This window comes from Sciurus carolinensis, chromosome 5, assembly GCF_902686445.1.
Source record: "Sciurus carolinensis chromosome 5, mSciCar1.2, whole genome shotgun sequence".
NCBI classification, from domain to species: Eukaryota; Metazoa; Chordata; class Mammalia; order Rodentia; family Sciuridae; genus Sciurus; species Sciurus carolinensis.
The window spans coordinates 93,791,831-93,818,791 of record NC_062217.1 but is presented as its reverse complement, the minus strand read 5'-3'; the positions used below and the strand labels follow the sequence as shown (position 1 = coordinate 93,818,791).

The window sequence follows — 26,961 nt, the reverse complement described above, 5'->3', positions numbered from 1 at the left end:
ATGAAAAAAATATAATTACCATTATATATATAATAATTACCATTATATATAATTATAGTATATACAGATATACTATATATATCATATATATATATATATATATATATATATATATATATAGTAATTACTATCCCATATATGTTAAAGTTCTGCATAGCAAACTGCCTATGTGTTTAGATTTAATTTACTGGCATTAAGCAGAGAGCAATAAAAAGCTGAAAATTCAGATTTAGAGACCTAGATTGAATTCTCTTGCTCCACACTGTTACTATCTGAGTGAGAATGAAATTTTCTTTGAACTTCTTTGAGTTCCAATTTCCATTCTGAAAAAATGGTGATAATGAACTCCTTCACTGAGTGGCTACAAACTGAGTTAAAACATACAATTACACTTGGAAAACTCTAAGGTGACATGCAACTGTGTTGCTCATACCCTTCCGGCAAAAGCTGCCTGGGAACACTTGACTTCAATCAGAAAACAGAACTTTCCTATTTTTCAGAAACTATGTGTTTAAGTATGCATACATATGTGTGTGTGTTTGATTTCTAGAGTCGCTTTGATGTCTATCTAGCACATAATCCAGCAGGAACTTCTGTTCAAGATGTCCTCCACTGGGCCCAGGTATCATTACTCCAATTTTGTTAAAAACTTATTTTGTTATTCTGAACCCTTGCACTTTACCTAAAGCACAACCTTAAAACATTCTGCTCGTTTATTGATTTGGTTATTTGGTATTTTTGGTGTTAAGTTTTTTGAGTTCTTTGCATATCCTTGAGATTAAACTCTGAGATGAAAGTTGCAAAGGTATTCTCCCATTTTGTAAGCTCTCACTTCACATTCTCATTTGTTTTCTTTGCTGTGAAGAAGTTTTAAAGTTTTATTCCATCCCATTTATTGATTCCTTTTTTGTGGGGAGCGTGGGGTACCGGGGATTGAACTCAGGGGCACTCAATCACTGAGCACAACACTCCCAGCCTTAATTTATTTTATTTTATTTAGACATAGGGTCTCAATGAGTTGCTTAGAGCCTTGGTTTTGCTGCGGTTGGCTTTGAACTCATGATCCTTCTGCCTCAGCCTCCTGAGCTGCTAGGATTACTATGTATTAATTCTTGATTTTACTTTTTTTGCTTTAGGAACCTTGTAGAGAAAGTTGGTTCCTAATGTAGAGAGTTGGGCCTGTCTTTTCTTCTAGCGGGTGCAAGCAAGTTCTCTTTGATCTAATGCCTATGTCCTTGATCTACTTTGAGTTGAGTTTTGTTCAAAGAACTCAAAAACTTAACACCAAAAAACCCCAAATAACCCAATCAATAAGTGGGAAAAGGAACTGAACAGGCACTTCATAAGAAGAAATATGAATGGTCAACAAATATATGAAAAAATGTTCAACATCTCTAGCAATTAGAGAAATGCAAATTAAAACTACACTGAGATTTCATATCACTCCAGTCAGAAATGTCAATAATAGAGTTACTTTAGATTAGGTAGAGGGAAGTGAAGGGAGAGGAGGAGTTATGGGGATAGAAAGTAGAGAAGAATGAATCTGACATTGTTACCCTATGTACATATAAAACTACAACTGGAGGAATTCTACATCATGTACAGCCAGAATGAGAGATTACACTCCATGTATGTATGTTGTATCCAAGTGCATTCTTCTGTCATGTATAACTAATTAGAACAAATTAAAATAAAGAAAATAAGTAATAATAACTGTTGGTGAGGATGTATGGGAAAAGGTTCATTCATACATTGCTGGTGGGACTGCAAATTGGTGCAGCCACTGTGGAAAGCAGTATGGAGATTCCTCAGAAAACCTGGAATGGAACCTTACAAAACAGGTGCTTTGGGTAGCAAAAAAGTGAATGATTTTTGTGAGTGGGTTTGCAAGAAAAATTATTTCAGGCAAAACTGCAATTAAACTTACATATAGACCCTGTCCTAGATGATTAATAATTTTATTTGGAATAAAAATATTTTAATGGTTCTTTACATTAAAAGTAAGCTACTTGGAAATGTTTGAATTTAATTTTTCATGTGATAAGAATTTTTTTTTGTGTGTTTTCAATTTTTCTACATTAGGCTGCTAGGTCTGGGAAATTTCAAGCTTTTGATTGGGGAAGCCCATTTCAGAACTTGAAACACTATAATCAGGTAAGTATCTTAAAGTTGGAATTATTCACATATACAAAAAATTATGATGTCTGGACATCTATTTTTCAAGGGAAGTGTTGATGCCCAGGCTCCTGGTCTCCCACAAGGCTATGAACTCCTGCTCCAGTGGCTATGCTCAACCAGTCTTCCCCCAGAGAAGCCCATGCAGCACCGCCTGTTGTCATTGCAATGGCCTGCCCTGTAACCCAGTCTCCAGCTCACTTTCTAAGATGCAACTAACTGATATAACGGATTAATAATTCCAACCATACCTGGAATAGAGCTGGAATCTTTGGTTTTCTCAAACATTATCCTCCCCTTTATGGATAACCAGAGGAGTTGTTTTACAAGTGTATATTCCCATACAAAAGAAATGGATGGCATGTGTACAGTCAAGGCTGGGAATAATTTTCAGCAGGTCTGGAAGTGTTGATGCCCAGTTAATTATTATCGAAAGCCTTGCAGGCAGGTGCCTTGTGGCATAGGCAGACATAGTGAGCAGTTCTCATACTTACTATAATACAAAGGATCCAAACTTGGGGGTTCATCTTAACCATAGTAAATATGCATTTGTGTAATAACTACCCAGATTTAGGCATTTATTGGCACGATTTATTGGTATAATATCTATAATCCCTTAGCTCATGGTAGACTGTCACTGACTTATTTTGAACAAGGGAAATACCCTACATAATTTTGTAAAATTCTCTTCTTCATCCACCCTCAATTTTTCCACCTAAGTAGTAAGTAACTGAGCAACTCTACTGATTTCATCTGTTTCCATGATTCAAGTTTAGAAGGGACATATCTGTTTCTGTAACAATATGTGATACGTAAAGAAAATCCCCCACTTTATTTTACATCTTTGATGTTTTTAAAGAGATTTTCAGACTATCATCATATCAAATTTTTGTTGAAAAAACTTTTCCCCCAACCATAACCTTCTCAAATCCCTAAAGTACAGGTTTCTTTGAGTCTATTTTTCTATTGGGCCCAAATATTGGCAATCAGAGAACCTCATCTTAGAGGGCCAGCTGGGACCTGGAATATTCAATCCCCAAGTCCACCCTCCTTCCAACCAAGTTAATAACAGTTCAGGTTGGTTTTGAACTAACTGAGCTAGTATGGAAGCAACTCTTTGAACATGGGGTATAAATAAAAGAAAATGGATTTAAATTACAGATATTCTCCATATTTTTTCTCTAATATACAGGGGAATAAAATAGGAAGGATTAAAATACAAGGACAAATCATATACAATAAACGTTTTGCTATGACAAATTGGCCATTTCATAAGTGAGAGTAGAGTAACTTTTCATATATTAGATTAATAATTGTTGAAAGTTTATTATAAAAATATCTAATATAATTGTCTCTAGATTATGAGCAAATTGGAGGTGATTCTCTTGTTCTTCCTATTTTATGGATCTCCTGAAAAATTTTTGTGTTAATGGTGATTTTCTAGAATAGGAAATGGGATTGATGATACTTTGTTTCAGAGTTTAAAGCAGCATTTAGTAAAATCAGGTAAGTACTCAGCAGATTCAGCTTTGGACTGAATATACTGGCCTCACCAGCTATACTGGGAAGTCAATACAAAGTCAAAGTAAAGAACTCAGGACACATTGAGACCATACTTCAGAGGGTAGAAACAATCTATCAGAGTTAAAATCTAATCAGATCTATTTTATTCAGCTTGAGCTGAAATCTAAGTTTTTAATATTTAAGAATTATTATCGAAAGCCTTGCAATTCAGATCATGGTTTGGGACCAGCAGTATCAGAATCACCTACAAAAGTAGAATCTTAAGCTTTTCCCCCAAAACTCCTGAGTTCACCTTCATTTTAACAAGATCCTCCAGGTAATTCACATGCCCATTAATTTGAGAAGCACCAATCCAAAACATATTGTTTCTGCTTTGTTTTGTGGATGAAAGTGACCAAGTGAGTTAATGTTACTCAATCTACCCAAAGAATACTCATTGGCTTTATAGCACGGTCACCTAAACCCTAGTTCTTTATCTCGTGTTTTTCAGCTCACACCTCCCTACTACAACGTGACAGCCATGAGTGTGCCGATTGCAGTGTGGAATGGTGGCAATGACTTGTTGGCCGATCCTCAGGATGTCAACATTTTGCTTCCCAAACTCTCCAATCTCATTTACCACAAGGAGCTTCTTCCTTACAACCACTTGGATTTTATCTGGGGAATTAATGCTCCTCAAGAAGTTTATAATGAAATGGTTTCTATGATGGCAGAAGATAAAGAATAGCTCTGGATTTTAGAAATTATTCACTTCTTTTTCCAAAATGCTTTCCTCTCTCATACACAGTTTTCTGCAATGTTTAAAATGCAGTGCTTCTTTTCTGTAATTTTGACTTTATAAATATATTGGCATCCATAACCTTCACATTTGGCATTTTGAATTATTTTCTCAAATTTAGAGAAACTCAATTTTTCACTTAGAAATTTATCTAGAACCCCCTCATTCATTTTCTCTCCTACACTTCAGTTAGGCGCTAAGAACCATGATTGCTACCAAAAGACAGTGTTGGGGTTGAATATTGACTCTTCTTATATCTGTTTGATACTGGATAAATTACTTTCAATTACCATTGAAATGGTTATTATCATTGAAGCTCAGTCTCTCCATCTGCACAGTGGGTATATCAATTGCTCTTTTGCATGTTTAATCCAAGGAGAAAGCCCACTGGGATATAAACTGAACTGAGGTCAGTTCACTTTCACCTCCCAAGGAGAGGAGGAGAAGGGTAGGTTGGGAAGCAACAGGCACCCCAACCCTGATTCAGGAAGTTGGAAGATAAACAGTATGCACTATCATTGTTATTATTCTTCCCTCATTTCTTTGGATCTCAGCCAACAGGCACCAACTAACCAAACTATTTTTTGCAATGACTATCACTGTCCTGCTGACCAAAGAATCCAGAAATATTCTCACATTCCCACTGGTATATAAACCAGAATATACAACTGTCACCAGTTGGTTCAAAAAAAGAGAAGGCTTCAAACTTCCAAAATTTCCAGAAGCACAGCTTTTACCTAAGATATTTTATCAACACACCCAAATCATGAACTCATATTTTATGCAATTAAGCTTTTTGGTTCCTAATATTTATCATGCAAAGGTAGTATATACTGAATGAAATGTAACTGAGATAAAGAATAACTTGCACCCAATTATGTCCCTTTACCTTTGTCAGGAAGCCTGAAACTTTCTTAATTGCTTTAAACTCTATCTTTAACACAAAATCTGTAGCCCTCCTGCCTCGCTGTGGCTCATGTGCTAAATCCCTGTCCATTATTCCATATGATGCTATTTCTCCCAGTGGAATTTTGCAAGCCATTTAAATGTGCAAACTGATTCTACAGTACTAACAGTTATGGACTGTGTATTTGTTCCTCAAAAATTCATATGTTGAAATCCTAACTCTCAATAGAATGGTATTAGGAAGTATGATGTTTTGAAGGTAATTAGGTCATGAGAGTAGAGCCCCTATGATGGGGTTGCCATAATTATAAAAAGAGGGATAACGCACTAGAGTTCTACCATGTGAGGTTATGAAATGTAGTCTGCAACTGAAAAGAGGTCCCTCACCAGAATCTAACAATATTGACACCCTGATCTCTGACTTCTAGACCTCAGAGCTGTGAGAAATACATTTCTGTTATTAATAAGGCACCCTAAGTTACTTAGCAGCCCTAAGATATTTTCTAATTTCAGGGACCCAACTGATCTCCATGTAAAGACACAAGCCACACTGAACCAATGGCCTTGCTATAATCTACACATGAGGACTCAAACCACACTGAAACAAGGGACATGATAAACATCAAAGTCCTGCATGTATCAAAACTTCTATGCTTTAAGCACGCCTCCTAGCCTACAAACTATCTTAAGTGAGAACAGGGACTGAATCTTATTTAGTTTTGTAAGCCCAGTGTTTAGTACAGAACATAACACCTAGGAGTTTTTCACTTAATGACTGTCAATTATTTTGGCTGATAGGGTGGGTGGGTGGGTGGATGGACAAATAGATAGATGAACAGATAAACGAGTAGTTGGAGGCATGGATGAATGGAAAATAGTTAGATGTATGGTTGTGATACCCTCTTTAAAATCGGGATTGGGTCCTCGTTTCCCTTGTGTTCAAGATTAAACACCCAAGAAATGCTGAGGCAATAGCCAAAAGTAAATTTTATTTTCTAGATGAGAGAGAGAGACAGGTTAAAACTTCCCTGGAGAGAAGAGGACCCCGAGTTGGTGTTTGTGGGAGTGGGGGTGTCTTGTCCCTTTATAGATTTTAGGTTTCCTTCCTCTTCATGCCTAGGTAACCAAAAGGTGGGAAAAGACCAGAAGGTGGGAAAAGAGTCATCCAGGGGGTGCTTGCTTGTATTGGAAAGTGTGATCCTTCCCCTCCCCTGGAGGTATTAGTAGCCAGTTGATGGGGAAGTGATATCTACTTATTTCCTTTTCTTAGATAGTCAACTATCTGTCTTTTGCCCCTGTCTCAGGTGGGTGGCAGGTTGGCTGGCTGGATGACTGTATGGGAGGATATAAAGTGTCTAGAGAAGTGCCTGATGCATATAATAAATTATAACTGCATATTTATCTTCTCCAAAAGCATATAAATACCTTATTTTCATATAATATTTAATATAGTGAAATATTTATGTCAAAAATTTCCACTCATTTAACCTATTTTAATAATGTACAAGGAATATTGTTTTTCTCATGCTAGAAAAAATATACACATTGTTTCACATGTGTTTTTTTTGTGTGTGTGCAGAGAGCCAAAATGTAATGCATTCTGCATAAAACCTGCCCCTTTGTGTTACAAAGCTAAGCATTAATCCTTTCAACAAACAAACAAACAACTATTTGACCTAAGCTGGAATAAACAGATAAACTTTTTCCTCAAGGACATTAGCTTTTCCACTATGGCAGTGGGAGGGACTTCCACTATCATCAAAATCTGTTTTAGATCAGATTTCTAACTAACAAACTGTCTCAAAACTTGGTAGTGAAAAATATTGATTGAATTATGGCTATGGGTTCTGTTGGGTCAGAATTAGGACAGAGTACATACAGGGAGGTGACTTGCCTCTGCTTCATGTTCTCTGGTATCCATCTAGGAAGACTTAAAGACATAAGGGGGACCTGACAGCTGGGAACTGCAATCATTGCTTGTCTCATTCACATGTCTGGCACGTGGGCTCAGATGTCTTGAAAGCTGAGTTCAGCAGGACTGTCAATCAGAGTGAGTAGATGAGTCTTCTCCATGCAGATTTGCTTCCCCCAACGTGGCAGCCTCAGGATAGTTGAACACATATCTCTACAGCTTGTGGCTCCAGTGTAAGGGTTCAAGTGGGCAAGGTAGGAGCCTCATTGCTAGTTATGATTCAGTCTTTGTGGCCACGGAGCATGACCTCCATCATATTTTATCATTTGAAGAAGTTACCAATCTATCCAAATTTCCAGGCAGGAGACATAAACCTCACACCTTGATGGGAGGCATGTAAGTGTTTTAACATAATGTTTAAAAACCCTTCAACATTAAGAGGAGAAACTGAAACCTAGAATCCTACAGAAGGCAATCTTAATTCATTTCATCACCCTTGGGCCTCATTTTCATTGACATATATTATTCAATTTTTGTGAGAAATCAGATCTCTGACTTCCCCATCATGGATGGAACATGCTGGCAATGGTGACAAGAAACCTCTACTCCTTTCCTGAATTCAGTGCTTCTCATGGAAGTTAATTTTGAGAGAGGAACCCTTGGCACTAACTGGACCAGTGGCAGGGAACCTTCCTGATGTTCTGAACGTTAAAAGACATGCTCTCTTCAGGGAAGGCAGGTGAGCACAGAATAACAAACTACAGCTGGTCAAGCATGCTCAAAGCAGTGACCCACACCAAACTTCCATCTATCCCACTGCACCCCTTCTCCTTAGGATCTTGTCCCCTGGCCTTAATGTTTATTCCAGAGGGCAACAGTTTTCTGGAAAGACTCAGAACTAGGAGCAGGCTGAAGTTTCCTGTAGATTAAGATTATTTGAGATATGTTGTTTGGGGGCTAAAGGACTTCTGTGAGAGACTCTTCCTTAGCCTCATCAAGGGTCAGGCTATGGAGATCTTGGGACTTGAGACCCACTGGCGCTAAAGGAGTTGAAGACATCACAATGTGGAAAGTCAGGATTCCAATGACATACTACATGCCATCCAGTACTACATCAAAACCACTCACAGTGACCCATGAGAACCAGAAGTGTGTCCTGGGTCAGCTGGTTGTGTAAACCTGGAACTGAGTGCCAGAAGTGGTGCATCCTGCCTGCCCTGCCAGAAAATGATGTGCCCGAGTGTCCTGTAGGCTGTCATCTGTGGCCAGTAACTCTGTATTTACCCGGATTCACATTGCCTGGTCCACTGACCCCAAATGTCTTGCCATGTAAGAGAAAAAGGGTGCAACAACCATCTCTATCCCCATAGTATCAGCCAGCAGCAGCTGGCAGATCCAGTTGTAGTCTTCTTTTGTGTATTGTTCAGGATACAGCAGGACCTATAGCTAACTTTGATAATCATCACTCTACCTTCCATTAGTCCTTACTATGGTCTATGCACTACAAAAATGTGCATTCTCTGATTTCATCAATGTATCAATTATCAAAGTATCAAGTATCCCAAACATCGTATTGCTAAATATTCATTGGTTTTTACATGGAGTCTGGAAAATACTGATAGTCTAAACAGTGATATAAATGGTAATTCTCCAAGAAATAAGTCCATGTATAATTTTCCAATCTTACTTAGTCATGGAGCAACTTGGAGTAACTGGGTATTTTAAGGAGCATAAATTTGATGCTGAGCACATGGGATAGAAGTGAATCAACGTAAAACAGGGTGTCCCATGAGAGGTAGTCTAAGAATCATTTGGAAATAGGTAGAGTTTAAACCATCATGGTGACATTCATGTCACTGTCTTAGAAAATGGACACTCATGATGTACACGGGATTTCTATCGACTCCTGAAGGTAGCTGTTTTCTTCTTAGAAGCATGGCATCTACTTTAAAAGTTCCCAGAGAAACCTGTGATGACATCACAGGAGCAAGGAGCTTCATCTTCTCACTCCCAGTCACATGTGCGAGATGCTGAGCCACAGATGTTTTCAGGATGCCCTTCTGCTGTGTCTACCTTCTCCAAGAATGTGGAAGGCTCTTGTCTGATTGCAACAGTACATGGAGCCCAGGACCAAAGCCACTGGGCATATTGACACTCCAGGACTCATACAAGTTGCAATCTAACCCTTCTTCTGTTTCTTTATCTAAATTTGCATCCTAAACACACTCTTATTTCCTTTACTCCTTCTGAAAAGTATTTCAGTGTGTTTTTACAGCATTTATACATCTTTTATACAACTTCATATTCATTCCACTGAAGAACTTTGAAGAACTTCCTACTTGAGGATGCAGTAGGTGGCCATGGCATCATCAAATCTTGCACTAGCCATGGACATCCAGGTGTTATAAGTGTGGTAACCCAGGTCAATTATGATTTTTATAATCGTGGGATCTGGGAGCTTGGGGAGGGCCTCACTAGAAGGACTGAGCAAAGCAGCTTCCTCGCCCTGGCTCAGCCATGAGTGCCCCATTACCTGCTCTATGGTGGGCCTCTGGGTAGGATCCACCATCAGGATCTCATTGATGAGGTTCTGTGCTCCCTCCAACACATATGGGGGAATGTTGAACATCCCCTTCCTGATCAGTTCTTTGAGCTGCTTTCTGCTGGATGCCATAAATGGCATCTCCCTGTGAGCATGAAGTAGAGAATTACTCTCAAATTCCAGATGTCTGCTGGGGGGCCCTAGTATTCCTTGCCCTGGGCGAGTTCAGGGGCAAAGTACAGGAGAGTGCCCAAGATCCTCTTCAGCTTCTCCCCAGCTGTGAATCTGATGCTCAGGCCAAAGTCAATGAGTTTGATATTGCCACTGGCATCCACCATGATGTTTTCTGCCTTCAGGTCCAGATGCACTATCCTCAACTTGTGGCAGTACTGCTCAGCAGGTAGATCTGCCTGAACAGGGTGCAGGCATCCTCCTCCTGCATGACAGCAGGTTCTGGGATGAGGTCCCATAGCCACCCCCCACCTGCATGCTCCATGATGATGTAGATATAGTCGAAGGTCTCAATGACCTGGTAGAGCTGGATCACATTGCTGTGGTCCAAGGCTGCCATCATATCCTGTTCAGAGAACAACAAACGGGAAGTTCGAGGCTACTTTGGCCAGGACCTTCACTGGAACCTCTGCCCGGTGAGCAGATGGCAGGCAAGTTTTACTTGGGCAAAGTCCCCTTCCCCATTGTCCTGTAGGATCCTATAATGGTCCGTGAAGGCAGGCTCACAGCAGGAGTCCCACCCCTGCACCACCACACTGCTCTCACTACTCTCTCTGCTCATCTTAATCTGGAACAAGGATGCTAGCTTAAAAAAAATAAACCAACACGAAACAAGACACACACACACACAAAAAGAAAAACAACAACAACAACAACAACAAAAACAAAGAAAAGCAAAAAACAAAAGGAAAACAAAACAAAACAAAAATCCAAGTCAAAAAACCAATATCCAAAGACCACAACTACTAGCCACCAACCACCACCAAACGCACTATCTGGGAGTCCTAAAGGTCACCTGTGTTTATGGACAAAAACCCAGCTGCACTTACTCGCTGATATTCCTGCTGTTTGAAATTCCCTCACAATAGCCCCTTTGGGGTTAGAGTAAGAGATGATCCAGTCACACCTGGTCATAGCCCCCAGAGGTCATCTCACTTTGGGGACTCCAGGACCTTTTCCACTTTCAGAATAAGAAAGGACTCTGGAAGGTCTTTTGCTTTAGTGGGTTATAGAGATTGAGATGTACTTGTTTAGAAATTAAAATTTGTAGAATACTTCAGAGGTCTTTTTGAGCCTTAAAATCTGTAATAACTTTGTGGATTTGAAAGACCTCATCATATCTACACTCAAGGTTTCTGCTTCTTTGATGCTCTGTACTGAGCAGCTTTCCTCCACTGGGCCTTTGCCCCATGATGGACTTCCTTAACTTGGGCAGAGCAATGGAGTCAGCTGTCTAGGAACTGAAACCTCTGGAACTGTGAGCCCCAGGGAAGCATTTCTTCCTCTAAGTTATTCATTTTGGGTGTTTTGGTCACAGAGACAAAAAGCTAATTAAAACACAGTCATACATCATTGCACCCAGCTTGACAAATGTATGTGTGTGTGTGCACATGGTGATGGGAACTAAACCAGGTCCTTGCACATGCTAGAGATGCTCTCTTAATGTGCAACTCCCAACCCTGTGGTTGGAGCTTCCTGGCCTAACCAGCTTTCAATACTGTTACATTGAGGTTGAATTGTCAACAGAAATTTGGGAGGGATGCACACATTCAAACAACAGTATGCGATAAACAAGAGCCCAAGGGAGTTGGTCCCTACTAGATGATCCCTGTGTGAGGGGAGCCCTTCAGGTTGCACTGAAGGGCAATAGATAGGAACCTAGATCTTGATGAAGACAGAAAAATCCCTGGTAAAGCAAATTCATGACAATCGTAAAAGTCAGTTCTACTTTTGTTTACTACAAGATATAAGAGAATAATGTATCAAAACACCTCATTTTTATTCTACGGTATTGAATAAATACCATATATAACACTGTAACATCAGTAACTGAGGGGGAGTAATCTGTACATTACTGAAGTCATGTTGCCATAGATTCACATCAGAGTGGCATCTTTTTCTCATGTTAAATGGAACCCTCATGGGAATCACAAAGAAATACTTTTAGAGCATACCCAAAATGAGGGGTAAGGGCATTGAAATGTTTCACTACAATAATCAACCTAATAGGAGGGAAGATAATCAAATAATGAAGCAAGTCACTGTGAATCAAAGATTGTGCTGCTTTGGTTATAAAGACACAATGCACACTGAACTAGGGTCCATCCCATTGTCCTTATAAGAACACAAGCCAACTTCAACCAATGGCACTGCCCTGATTTCTCTATAAGGACAGAAACCACAGTGAACCATGGCCATTGCCCTGATCTACTCAGAAGTATTCAAACCACACTGTTCCAAGGGCCATAATAAACATCAAAGTCCTGCAATTATCAAAACTTCTATGCCATAAGCATTAATGTTACTTCTTTTTCATGTTCTGATTGACATTGCCACTTTCCTTTCATGAAAATATTTTCTAAATTCTTATCTCTGATAAGACAAATCAAAACTTTTTGAGGAAAGTGTCAACTTCCTTAGAACATAAAAAAGAAGTAATATTAATGCCCATAGTGCAAAATATGCTTTAAAGCAATCCCCCAAAGCATTTAGACCTTAATAAGAAAGATCAGAATGAAACGCAAAAACAAGAACATCCTTATTGAAAATGGGGAGGAACACATGGTGCCATGTACCCAGAATAGCCTGTCCCAACCTGGACACAATCTGGCATGATCAGGAGAAAATAACCAATTCTCAGTTTTCCCCAGTGGAGTCAGAGAGAAGTGGAGAATATAAGTCCAACATTCTAGCTTTTCAGGTCCTGCTTTCTTTCATCTGTGACATGTAGACCTAAAATTGTGACCACTGAGAATAAGGGAGAATTTCCCAGCAAGTTCAGCACCAGAGTACTACAGACAGATAACAAGAGGAACAATAGATTTTGCAATTATGACAGACAGACGGGCACAGCTCTCTGCTTGTAAAGTCCAGAGAAGATGAATTCCCAGAAAGGATCGAGACTCCATGGAATCTCTTGCTGAGATTATTGGTGAAGGTCTTCCCCTTCACCAATATGAAGTCGCTCATGAAAGAGAATATCCAAAAAGAAATTCTCAGTTGAGATATACCAGTTTAAAGATAATTCCAAGACATGTTAGAAGACAGACAGAACTGATATTGTGCAAAAACACCAAAGAACTTAAAATGAGACATCTTAGTATTGATTTGAAGAGATAAAAGTGACAAAACAGTTTGGTCTTAAAAGTTTTAAGAAATATTCCTGACAAAATGAATGACTTAGGAAATCCAACATCAGGATGAAGCTGCAAAAAATTCAAATGATCATTATATTTGTGGCTCTCAATTTTTTTTTAAGCCTCTGCAGTAATTAGGGTGAAACCCAGGACACTCCGCAACTGAGAAACAGCCTTGGCCTTTGTTTTTAATTTATTTTGAGACAGTTTCTCACTAAATTACCCAGCATGTTAGAAATCTGAACTCTTCCTGCCTCAGTCAAGAGAATGGCTGGGATTTCAGGCATGCACCACTGTCCATAGCTTCTTAATCTTATTAAAGAGGAGAAAGAAGGCAAGTGAAACTACAATATTGGTACAGAGAAAGAGAAGTAACCACAAGTCTGTAAGAGATTTTTAATTTTTTATCAATGCACCGTAGTCATACAAAATGTGAATTTTCTTTTTATATAACCATACATACATGAAATATGATTGGCTCCACTTCAGTCCCCAGTATGTCCTCTTTTCCTCCCCTCCTCCTTTCCCTTTTCCGATACCTCTACTCTAATGCTTTTCTATTTATTTACAGTTTTAAAAATTATTGCTTTATATATATATATGTATGTATGTATATATATATATATATAAAGGTGAAATCTATAATATATTCATATATTATACAGGATACATTGGTCACTTACATTCCATCAGTTCTCCCTTTTCTCATCATCTTCCTGCTCCTTCAATCCCCTTTTCTGCTCTGCTGATCTCCCTTCTATTTTCATGGAATTCCCCCCAACCACACACATATCTTTCATCCCCCTTATTTTTTTCTAACTTCCACATACAAGAGGAACTTCAACATTTCACTTCCTGAGTCTGGCCAATTTCATTCAGCAGGATATTCTTCAGTTCCATCCATTTACCAGCAAATGCCATAATTTATTCTTCATGGCTAAGTAAAACTGCATTGTGTATACATATGACATTTCCTTTATCCCTGAACTATCCCCTTTATCCCCTGACTATGGTCATCACAGCTGGTTCCATAGCAATGTGAGTTACACTGCCTTAAAATAGTTTTTTAAAGAATTAAAATAATTTAACTGAATACAGCATGAGATTGTTAGCCATACATTTAAGGACCAAAAAAAGTATGAACATTTTTTAATGAAATATCATACAGGTAAATATAACTCCAAATCAAACCTGAATAGATGAATTATCATATCATATCAGAAAGAGGACTATCTGCTACCATTGTAAAGAATTACATGACTAATATCTCAGTTCTAGCAGATTGTAAAGACAACTTCCAGACCATGAGAATCTCATGTGGAACTCATATGGAACTGTCAATGTTTCATTTTATTAATTTGGCAATTAATATGCTAAAACCTCAAAAATGGTACAAAAATAATTATAGGTGAATGGAATTACAATGCTTGTAAGGAGAATCTATAAAACAAACAAACAAAAATACATTCTAAAAAAAAATCCAGAAGTGAAAAAAATTCCTTCTCAGATAATTCAAGTCTAATCAACAGTTTTAAAGAGGAAAGCCTGGGGATCATCTCAATAGATGAAGAGGGGAAAACTTCCACAAGTATTTCTAATCAAAACAGTAGTGAACCTTTGGGGAGCCTGCTATCTGGGGATCATCTCTAGGCTCCCTCTTATTTGCTCAGGAGGCTCACTGGTTTTGGGTGCAGGTGCTGAACAATCCTAAGGAGAACACTGGACAACTTGAAAGCCAGGAAATGACGGTGGATTAGAGGAACAGTGCACTTTTCCTGCAGTTTCTAAGCTCAAGACTTTAAAATCAGGAAGACTGCACCTCAGCAAAGTGGGCAAATGAATTCACTGTAATTCAACATTGGACAGCAAAATAATCATAGAGACAAAGAAAATTGGAAACTTTGAACATAATATAAGAAATAATATGTTAGAGCCAGCTTGGTTGGCACTGGTACCACCAGCGCATTCAGAGAGGAGGGGGAGCACAGGCAAAGAGAGGAAAACATGGCAAATAAAATTGGCTCAGGGGGAACATAAGGAATAGAGTGAAGCTGACCTTAACTAACCCAGAGGCAGGTGAGGCAGTTTTGGAGTGAAAAACAATTAAAATTAATTGACTGAGGGGTGGAGAGTTCAAACAGAGTCAGTGTTGCACTGGCAGAAAAAGTTTTTGAGTGACCCTGAAGGAGTGCAGAGGCCAGAGACTGGGAAAGTATAAGGAAGTTGCTGGCCTGACCCAGCAGTTGCCTATTTTGGGGTCCAACATATATCTGAACCAGCATGATTTAAACAGGGCAGAAAGGACAGTGCTTAGGATGATTCAGTTGGGGATACTGATGAGAGTGCCCTTTGCTGCTGGAAACACACATGAGCATCTGAAAAATGAGGGTAATGCATCAGACAGGCATGTGTCTGTACTCCAGGTCTGAGCCCAGGTAATTCACAACCATGAAGATGGAAAACATGAAGCCTTTTGAAGGTTAGAATACACACCTGAAAAGTGGAAATTTTGGCATAGATCAGCATCTCTCCAGAAGCAGTGGGGTGAAGACCAAATCTCCAATACCCACCAATAGATTTGCAAGGGTCAGTCAAGACCAAACTCCAATTACTGGAACTTCCAATTTTGAACTCTGCACCAAACCCACTATGGGAACATACCAGTTGTCAACACTTCCCAGTCTATCCCATCCTATAGTGGGAAATGGGAAGCCTAGAGTTATAAGCAGTTTTGGCTCCTGGTCACAATGACTGGCAGCTTGAGGAGAAAAACAAAGGTGTGAGACCCTAACAATCCCCAGCCTATGATCCAAGGATTAAAGAGACCCTCAATAAACACAAAGAATAGTACCTTATCATAAGCAATTAACTTGCATCCTTGCCAATTGTTTTGATCACTTCAATAGAAATAAGCACTTTTGGTTTTCATTAAGATTTTTTTCAAGTTCCCACCCTTTTCCTCTTTTATTTTTATTTTTTATTCTATTTTACTCATTTATTTGAATTTTTAAAAACTTTTTCCCATCATATGTGGTTTTGTGTGTGTGTGCGTGTGTGTGTGTGTGTGCGTGTGTGTGTGTGTGTGTGTGTTTATGTTTTCTCACTGCATGGATATGTTTGAATAAATACATATATATTTATTAGTTACCCTTAGCCTGACTTTGGTAGGGTAAAAATCTTACATGAATTTTGTTTGTCTTGATCTTTTGCTTGTTTGTTCATACCTTGGTTTTTGTTCTTCTTACTCTCCTCCTCCACTAATAACTGAATTTTTTATTCCCTCATCCCCTCTTCCTTTATTTTATTGCATTTATTAGTTTTTACTCTTCCATTTTTATAGCCAGCAACTGCTACCTATCTCCTGCTTTTCTTCTGTTCATCTTTTAAATATTTTAAACTTTCTCTTGCCTTCATACCATATTTTCTATACACTTGAGGAACTACAATTCCACTAAAATAATTAAATAATTTGTAATTCTGAGTCCATTTTTGTAGCTATGATTGTTAATACAGTGTACAACATAGTAGACACCTTATAGTTAATGTCAGATCTGGTTTATGGTGGTTTATTGTAGGCACTGATGTTAAATGCTGATTCCACCATTCCTCTACAGGTAGTAATTAGTGTTACAAATGTCAAAGTAGACACCAGACATTTCTTTTAAGGTTGCACATTGGTTGTTAACAGTATTGCTAGCCCTTGCTTTCTCTTTCTGTAAGAGGAGCTGCAAAGTGATTGGGATAATTCAAGCTCTTAGAGGGGAGATCCTGCTGATGAGAAACACTTGCAACTCAGCCAAATAACAGTGAACCTCACTCCACACATGAACTAGCCCCACTTAAGCCTCAATAGTACTTCAACACATAGAATAGGGGAATGAAAAACCCCAAACCAACAATCATGCCTCAAGTAGGAACAATTAGAGGGGGTCCTCAGGTCCCTCTCCTGGACATCTTTTCATATAGCAAAAAGAGAGAGAACTCCTGAGAACAAAAACATAAATAAATAAATAATAACAGCACACCAAACAACACATATATAATACAGGAAAAGGAATACAACAGAACTGATGTGTCTGAAAACATGAGAAGCAGAGCAACAAATCTCTGCCCTCCTGCAAATTCACAATTCCCCAAAAAGGGAACCCACAGATAGACCACACACATGCATACACATGCACATGCACACTATATATGAAGTAAGTTTTCCCTTTCTCTTGATTTATAATTTCTGGCAACTCCACAGCACTTTTATTCTCTTGTCAAACATGAGTTACTTTGAGTTACTCGAGAAAGATGTGGTGAGGGAATTTCAGGGAACAGTGGGAAGATAGGACAGAAGTGTCTGTTTTTATCTGAACAACTGAAATAAAAGTTATAGCACCTAGAAGTTATGCAAATAAAAATACACTATAATGTAATATATTTCCCAAAACATCGAGTTTGCTTGAAGATTAGAGTTACTATGAGGAAGTTAAGTAACTAAACATGTATTTTTTAATAAATGAACATGGAAACAATTATGAAATTTAGTGAAAGATTAATATAAACATTTTAAGGAAATCTGCATTTGATTTACTGGATCACAAAAGGTACACAGTATTTTCTGTGATTAGCAGAATTCTTGTGGAAATTTTCAAGATAAAGGATCCCTTTGCCTTTGTCTATGGGCACTCCATGCAGGCATGAATATGAAGTATGGTGCTTCACTGGGAGATTCTACTATTTGTTGATCCCCTTTTTTGAGCAGAAAATCCATATGAGGACTAGTAATAAGATGGGATAGATGCAGAACTCGATGGAACCCTTAGAAAAATATAGTTAAAACTAAAAATGACTCTTTCTACTATTTTATTTTCTAATTCCTCAAGTTTTCAAGGTGGTTATGAATAGGATTGCATCATAAAAGATGGCAGGGGAAACAGAAACAAAGAAGTTTTAAGTCAATTGCTGTTCTTGGACCAAAGAAGAAAGGAGATCAGAAGACTGAAAGTTGCTTCTTTGAACCAATTTTTATGGTGGTGGATGCAAAAGGAAGGCAGAAAGATGTGGAAGGAATTTATAAGTTGCAATACTAAATTGGCAGGCCTAAAGGAAAATCTCCACTTGACTCTCAGCATCAAGGATATGACGCCATTCGCATGAGTGATTTTTTTAGCATATACATAGTACATACATAGAATTGTGCAGCCAACACCAGTCTAGGTTTGAATATTTTCATCACTTCTCACTAAACCCTTACCCATTACAGCCCAACCCACCCTGGTCCTAGGCAACCAATGGAATATTATTTGCCCATCTAAAGAAATGAAGTAACAAAATATGCTGCCAAAAGGTTGAATCTTGAAAACAGGATAATTAAGAAAAAACAATCACAAAAGATCACATATTATTGCATGATTCCATGTATATTAAGTGTCTAGAACACAGAGACAAAAAAGTCAACCAGGGGTTATCAAGGGGTGGGGGGAGGAAAAGGGGGTCACTAATAATAGTAAGAGTTGGGGGCGGGGAGTGATGAAAATGCCTTAAACTTGCATTGTAGCTTTGGCTGTACAATTGTATGAGTATACTAACAGTCACTGAACTGTATGCTTTTTTTCAGTGATGATGGGACTCCTTTACCACTGAGTTGTAGTCCCAGCCTTTTTCATTTTTTGTTTGGAGACAGGTCTCATTAGGTTGCTGAGGCTGGTTTCAAACTTGCAATCCTCCTGCTTCAGCTTTCTGAGCTGCTAGGATCACCACAGGTGTGAGTCACCATTTCCTGCAGATGTATGCTCTAAATACATGAAATGTATGTATATAAAATGTATTATAATAGAGCTGTCTTTGAAAATTAACCACACACACACACACACATGCACACACACACACACACACACACACACATAAAATAAAATAGTAGAAGAAAAAAGGCTGGAGTTTGAATTGTGGCTTTACTTTTTGAGCTATTTAACTGGTAGGGTAGACAGAAGGAATGGGAGGAGGGAATATTTAACTTTTCAGAGTATCACGTGCATGGTTTTAAAATAGAGACATCAATACTAAGTTGGAAGGGTTTTGTTGGGATGAAACAATGTGCATAAAGTGCCCAGCAGAAAGCCTGGAATTTTCAACCTGGGTTTAGAGAAGCTGATATATAGAACAGACAGTTACCTGGACAAATTTATAAACCAGCCTAAATTAATATGTAATTTTAGAAGGCTCCAGCCCTCTTGAAGACCACCTCCAGATTCTCCAGCAATTTCTCTGAGGATCATCCCTGGAATCCATTTCCTGAGAAACACATTAGGAATTCAGAGTTTTGTGCTGCACCTTGGCTTTAGACCCTCTGGACATGAGGACGGTCCTCCACGTTTTAAACCTCCCCGGCCAGGTGATTCTCAAGTACTTCTTGCCTTGGATAACCACAGGAAGCCCTGTCTGACCTCAGGGGTTACTTTGCAGTAATAAAAGAAGGCTGCCCATGTGCACTCAGATTGTGGTTTTCTATGTTTGGCTTGTCCTTCCTACTAGAAAGCAAGCTCCTATGTAGTGAAAAATCTGCCCAGCATCTTCCTCTGCATCCACACATGGTATAGGTGCTCTGAGCTGAATAGGTGCTTCATAAAGGAGAATAACCTCTGAGTGTCGCAAGAAAATTAGCATTGTATGATGGCTTCAATGGGATCCAGTGGACACAGTATTTGAGTTTGTAATGAATATTTTGCTTCATATGTGTTGCCATATATGTTAAGTTAGGCTGGCATGTAAATTTGTCTAGGAAACAGTCTATTGGAAACATCAGCTTCTCTAAGCCCCTGTCGAAAACAGGGTTCAAAATATCCTTGGAAAGTAAATATTACTTGAAGAAGCCCCACTATACACACAAAACCCTTTGAACGAAGTACTGAGGCTCAGGAAAACAAAAAATCTGAAATCACCCATGTCCCTTTGTGAATTTCAAATAGTTCCTTATTGAATCAACTCCACAAAGTCAAAGATAGAAAATCAGCAAATTTAACCCAAGTTCAGATTTGGTTTCATTGGGCTTAAGTTTAATTTTCAATAAATGCCTGGTATCTTACCTGCATCATAAAGAACTTTAGAAAATAATTCTTATATTATTGATGGGGTTCAGGACACACTACTCCAAAATATGGCACCTTGGCAAAACATCAGAAACAGGAGAGTCACCCTCACCTTCCCATCCTCCTCCCTTGAAGCAGATGATAAAACCTAGAAAGGTTACGCTCTGACCTTCCCTTGCCCTTCTCCTTGAAGCAGATCATAGGATCCTCATTTGTGAAGTATCTTCCCTATACACAGAGGAAAGAAATAGTTTTATCCTGGAAGACTTGCGGTGTCAAGAAGAATCTCGACAAACAGGTTTTGCTAAATTTTCCTTCCTCTATATATTACATTAACTCCTTTTTCCTGTCACCAGGGATAAAAATTACACAGATGTACCCATGTCTTTGGGTCTTCATTTCTGAAGGCTCCTGTGTCACATAAAACTTATATTAAATAAATTTGTATGCTTTTCTCCTGTTAATCTTTGTCAGTTTTATTTTCAGATCCAGTTAGGGACCTAAGAGAGTTAAGAAAATCTTTCCTACATTTCTATTATATAAAAATATGTATATCTAATACATATACGTGTATATCATATTTATGTGTGTGTGTGTGTATAGATGAATAGATGACAGTCTCACATAATTCCTCTGCCTGGAGACAGTTACCTTTAAGTTCTCACAATTATCTATCAGTTCATGTCTACATATTTAGATGTGGAAAGAAACACAGTTCAATATCACTTTATCAGGAAACCCCTCCCTGATTTTCCAGTTACCCTAGACTAAATTAGGGTTCCTTACACCAGGTGATAGCACCTGTACTTTTTAATATTGCTTACTACATTAGAAATGATTTAGTTAATTATTATGGAAGTTTTATGATACATGTTTTACCATGAGAAAACTCAATGTGGTAAAACCGTTATCTAGTATTTCCAGTATGCTCATTATTATATCTCTGGCATTTAACTGAGTGTTGGGATACACTTGGATAATAAATACTCAATACATATCTGTTGAGTTACCAAAATACAATGTTGAGGGTGGGGGTTCTAAAGTCAGTTAGCTTCAATCTCAATCATTTTGTCAAGTATAATTATGAAAGAATCATATGGAAGCAGACAAGGTCACTACAGATAGTTACTGTTCTTTTGTAAATTACAGAGTAGGGAATCTTAATCCTGAACATGGACTGGTCACCTGTACAAAATGTGGAATGGGCCTGCTCTGGCAGGGCATGCATCCCTCAAGTAACTCTAGAGTTCATGCTAGGCCTGTGCTGGTTTTCAGTGAAAGCTCAATAGGTTTCCTGTGAGGGCATGACTAAATTTCCTACAAATGACATTGCTCATTATCTTATTAAAAAAAAAAAAAAAACTCTGGAATATAAGAACTCAGTCTCAGTTGTCAACAAAAAGAATCATGAATTTGTACAAAGTCATATCTTCTCAGATCCTCAAGTTATTCATCTTTAGAATGAAGGTAATATTTTCTCCCTCAAAAAAGTTAACATATAAAATAATTTTGTCTTCAATAATAACATTGTTATATTCATGTGGCAGTGCTAAAATGTAGATTAATTTAGGAAACTGGTCGGCAGGTCCAAAATGGCTATAGTTAGTCTCCTTCACTGAGGCTTCTGGCAGGCTGTGTTTCTAGTGTGTAGTCAAGGTCATGAACATTTGCTTGTGAGTTTGTGCCCACTGATGTAACCTGTTGGCAATATGCCTTGTCTGCATATAAAAAAGGCCTATGAAAATGGCTTGGGGGGCTGACTAGGGGCTACGGTTACCTCCAAATAAAGAATGACTACCACCCCAACCATGTCTCACCTCTTATTTTAACTGTTGTAGCCCGAACCTGCTTCCAGGGCCTGAGCTTCAGCTTCAGCTTCATCACAGAAGTTGACCTAGACAGCAGGATCTTTCACAGGTGAGAGATGCAATGACCCTGGGAGAAGAGGGGAACCTATGGCCACTGAGAGCATGTGGAACTTGGTCACCATGGTCCTATTGACATGGGCTCCTGTGGAGTGCTGTGATATGGTGGATGGGTCACCTGTGAGTATAGAGAAGGCTTGGCAAGCAGTGAGTTTGCACTTACAAGATAGTGCTGTGCAGGAAGCAGTGGGTCAAGTGGGGTGGATTTTTCTCACTGTGCTGAAAGTCAATTTGAACCAGGCTCTGCAGGATGCTGCCCAGTTCTTTGCCCTCCAAGAGAAGCTGGAAGTGTTGGAGTGGTGAATTCGCACTTTGGAAGTTGAGGTATGTGAGTCAGGTGGGTCCAGGACCTCTGAAATAAGGAGGTGGAATCTCAAGAAGGGCCTGAGGAAAAGCCCTGACTGTGAGCCCACCCCCTGGTGCAGCAGAAGATGAAACACAAGCAGTCCCAGGCCCCTGGAGGTCTGGCAATCAGGCAGCCAAATGTTACAGAGTATACTACATAGTGACCATATGCCCTGGCAGAATTAGTGGACTTGGGTAAGCAGTTTCCCAGCAACCTGGAGAGACCCTGGCCACATGGTTTTTGAAACTGTGGGATCTAGGGGTCAGCACTGTTTGCACTCCAGAGGAGATGGAGCATGGCATCCATTGCTACTTACCCCTCCCTGAGACAGCCGTTGCCGAACAGCCACAGGAATGGAGAAGGTTATCACTCCCTGATAAATTGAATTTATGCAGCTGCACAAACTGTTTGGATGGATGCCGGTAAGCTGCTAGAAACTGTGAGTAAATGGCAATCCTGTGCTGATTTGGTGTAGATTCTATGAGAGTTCAGCATGCATCAGGCAATATTTAATCTGAATACACAAGGGCCAGATGATGAAAGATTTACTAGTGACATGAGGGACTTGGTTTGCAGCATGCTCCACTGGACACCTTTGGGTCCTTGATGGCTATTTTAGCCTCATAAGTTGGTCACTCCATTAATCAGGTTACTACCATGATGGCTAGCCTGGGAGAAGCCGGGAGCAGATGGCACTCAAAAAATGTACACAAAGTGAGAGGGGCCTGGAGGCGAGACAAAGAAAGTGCCCATTAGAATCACTCACAAGCAAATGTGGGCTGATCTCTTGGCAACAGGGGTAGACCACCAGAAAAAAGACAATCAGCCTAATGCAGTGCTTGAGCTGTGAAAGCAGCTATGCCCAGAGCAGCAATGCATGAGAATGGACAGTGGTAAAGGAGCACCCCAAGAAGCCCGACCTGTGCAACTGCAAGACTATTAGTCTGCTTCTCTGAGGAATGAGGGAACTTTGTTTCGGTACAACTAAGAATCCATCCAAGGTGTCCATCCTGTGGGTACTGATTGGAACCAAAGACCCACATGTGGAGCTTGCTATCCATAATGACTCTGATGGATACTGCAGCTGAGTATAGCCTAGTGTTTGGCAATCCTGCTAAATTCCCGGGTCCATATGCCCGTAAGCATGGCTATGGGGGACAGACAATCAAGGTAAAGGCAGTGTTCTTACTGCTGAGGATAGGTTTTTTGACCCCAAGAACATATACAGAACAGGTGTCTACTATCCCAGAGTATACCCTGGGTATAGATGTGCTCCAAGGACTGTGGTTGCAGACCTCAGTGGGGGAGTTCCATGTCCATGTGTGAGTTGAACAGGTGGTTGTGAGAGGATATGCAAAACTGCCTCAGGTCTTGTAGCAACCCCAGAGGACTGTGATGGTGGAACAGTACTGCCTCCCAGAGGGACATGCAGAAATTGGAGCTATTATTCTGAAACTGGAGAAGATGGGCATGATACCACCCCCTTAAAGTCCCCAGTGTGACCAGTGAAGAAGTCTGATGGCACTTGGAGAATGACTGTGGGTTATTGAGAATTGAAAGTAGTGGTGCCTCCTCTGCAGGCAGCAGTTCCCTCAGTGCATGATCTCATGGACCAGTTGACCTTGCAGCTGGGCACTTACTTTGTGCCCATGGCTAATGATTTCTTTTCTATTTCTCTGGCCCTGGAGAGCTAAGAGCAGTTCGCCTTCACATGGGAAGGCTGGCAGTGGACATTTCCAGTGTTGCCACAAGATTATTTGTATAGCCCAACCATGTGTCATGGTTTGGTGGCCACTGACCTAGCCCAATAGACTCAGCTGCCTACTATACATATGTTTCATTATGTGGATGAGGTGTTATTGACTTCTGATCTCTTTCAGATTTAGAACTTGCAGTCCCAACCTTAGTGGCCCATTTGGAGACATGTGGCTGGGCAGTAAACATTGCCAAAGTGCATACACCCAGCTTGTCAGTCATGTTATTGAGTGTTCTTTGGTCAGGTAAGACAAAAGTTGTGCCATAAGCTGTTATTGACAAAAAAAATCAGGCATGTTCATGACCAACAATGTTTGAACAATTGCAGACCTAATTGGGCTTCTTGGGATATTGGAAGGCTTTTATTCCTCATTTGGCCCAACTGTTTTATTCCCTTTATGAGCTGGTGAAGAAAGGAGCACTATGGGACTGAACTGAAGCAGGTGCACAGAACTTTCAGGCCTCTTAGACAGCCATTCAGCAAGCTGCAGGCAGTAGACCCCAGCTCGCCCCTTTGAGCGGGGTATTCATGTTAACCCAGGAAGGTTTGGGGTAGGGCCTGTGGCAGCAGCATGAGTGGCTGCAGAGACCAGTAGGCTTCTGGTCACAGTTGTGGAAGGATGCATCCTGAGAGAGAAGCAGCTTGCAATTCTGCATGAAGCTCTGTTGGCCTCAGAGGCCATCACAGGTACTGCAGAAATTTTGGTATGCTGTGGCAGGATGGGTATGGAATTGTGCAGTCACCCTGAGGACAGGTATATCCCAGACACCTACCCTAGCAAAGTGGTGGTGAGGGGGTCATTTGGAACAAAGGAGTACCTTGTCTACTTGTCCCTTGTCCCACAAGCTCCAACAGATTCTAGGGCTGGGGCTTCAGAGGAAGCACCAGACAAGGCTGATAAACATGAGTCAGTAGAGTCATTGCTCTTCAAGGAAGAAGCAGCCCTGGTGGGTGATAGTGCCTGGCACACTGATGGGTGCAGTAGAGGGCCCTTGGCCCATTGTACTGCTGGTGCCATACAGCCTCCAATTGACACCTTGTGGCATGATGCAGAAATGGGACAGAGAAGCCATAGGTTGTTAGGTGCCATATGGATGTGACATTGATTGAGCCAGGACCCCAGATTATATGTAGAGATAGCTGGGCTGTTTTTAAGGGGTTAACTTTGTGGATTACTACATGGAAAGTGGACAATTGAATGGCAGGGCATCAGCCTTTGTAAGATCAAGCTGTTTGGCAAGACCTTTGGGCCGTAGGCCATGAAAAAGTGATAACTGTAGAACATGTTACTGACCATGCCCCATGACTGGCCCAGGGAATGATGAAGCAGATGTTTGGCTAGGGTGCAGGGGTTACAGTGGTACCTCCCACTGACCTGTTGGCTTGGTTGTACCGCCACCTACAGAATGCAGTTGTGAAAACTACATGGAATGTAGTCAAACAATGGGGTCTGCCTTTAATGTGCGATTCCTTGGTAGAGGCCTGACAGGCATGTGTGGTTTGCATTTGTGAATATCCACACCCCCAGTGCCTTACAGCCATGAATGGCAAGGTAAAACATGGACGAGATGGCAGGTTGACTACATTGGCACTTTAACTGAGGTCATGTTTGCCTTGCAGGCAGTTGATACAGCTACCAGGTTTTGTTTGCCTGGCCCTGTGGTCAAGCAAGTGTACTATTATTTGTGCCTTGACTGTGTTGATGGCCTTGTACAGCTGGTCCATCACAATAGAGAGTGATCAAAGTACCCATTTCACAGGTCAGGCTGTGCAGCAATGGGCAAGTCAGTTACAGGTTCAATGGTCCCATACCATGCAGGCTGCAGGTATGGTAGATATAATGGCCTGCTTAAACAAGGACTTAGGACTGCAGTCAACACACTCTGTGAGGGGGTGGTCACAGTGTCTGTGGGCAGTTGTGAGAGCTCTGAATGAGCATCCTTGGTGAGGGGAACCAGCTGCTGTGGAGCCTTGGCTACACCACATAGCAGCCCCAATACAGGTCCAATGACAACAGAGGATATTGTACTTAAATCTGGGTTTGGGAAACAAGGGAATGTTCTTTTGCCTGCTCCAACTGGATTGACTAGGGGACAAACTGTGGTATGAACAGGGCCCTGGACAATAAAATTCTCCACTTTTATTGGGTAGCCTGTTAGCCCCATGGAGAAAAAGTTTGTAATGCCATGAGTAACTAGTGAATGTCCCCCAAACCCAGGCACATGTGACTTGGCTGGATCCTATAGGTGGGACACAGATTTTAAAGGGCACATTTGTTATTTCCTTTTGGGTTCCCTGGTGCTGGTGCACACTGAGCCTACTGAAATTCAGGACCTAGGTGTACTGGTGTGGTGTCACTGCCCAGGAAAGCCTCCATAGGCAGCACTGTGCTTTCCCAGGACTCAAAGCTGGCATGCATTCTCCCAGATGTATGTGATTGACCTGTACTAGGGCCTATAACTGCTTTGTCCTTTCATCCATTGGTGTGTCCATGCCACCGCCATTGTGAACTGGGCACACACCTGCATCAGAGTAGCAAACACCTCTGCCTGTTTGATATGCACCAAAGTGCCTATGAGTTCTGCTCTTAAACTACCCTGATGAATCCAGACAATGTCCCAGAACAATTGACATGGCTGGGAAAGACTTTTATTGC

General features: G+C 40.3%; 1 protein-coding gene across 16 annotated transcripts in view; it reads left to right on the top strand.

Moving 5' to 3' along the window:
* The window catches only part of LOC124984424 (gastric triacylglycerol lipase-like), a 110,656-nt gene extending 106,169 nt beyond the window's left edge, over nucleotides 1-4,487 (top strand). For all 16 annotated transcript variants that reach the window (XM_047551996.1, XM_047551981.1, XM_047551984.1 and 13 more), the window contains 3 exons: nucleotides 551-622; nucleotides 2,083-2,154; nucleotides 4,190-4,487. In XM_047551996.1, coding sequence (XP_047407952.1) covers nucleotides 551-622; nucleotides 2,083-2,154; nucleotides 4,190-4,426 — 381 coding nt within the window. In that variant the 3' untranslated portion in view covers nucleotides 4,427-4,487. The remainder of the gene's footprint in view (nucleotides 1-550; nucleotides 623-2,082; nucleotides 2,155-4,189) is intronic.
* The last annotated feature ends 22,474 nt before the right edge of the window (nucleotides 4,488-26,961 follow it).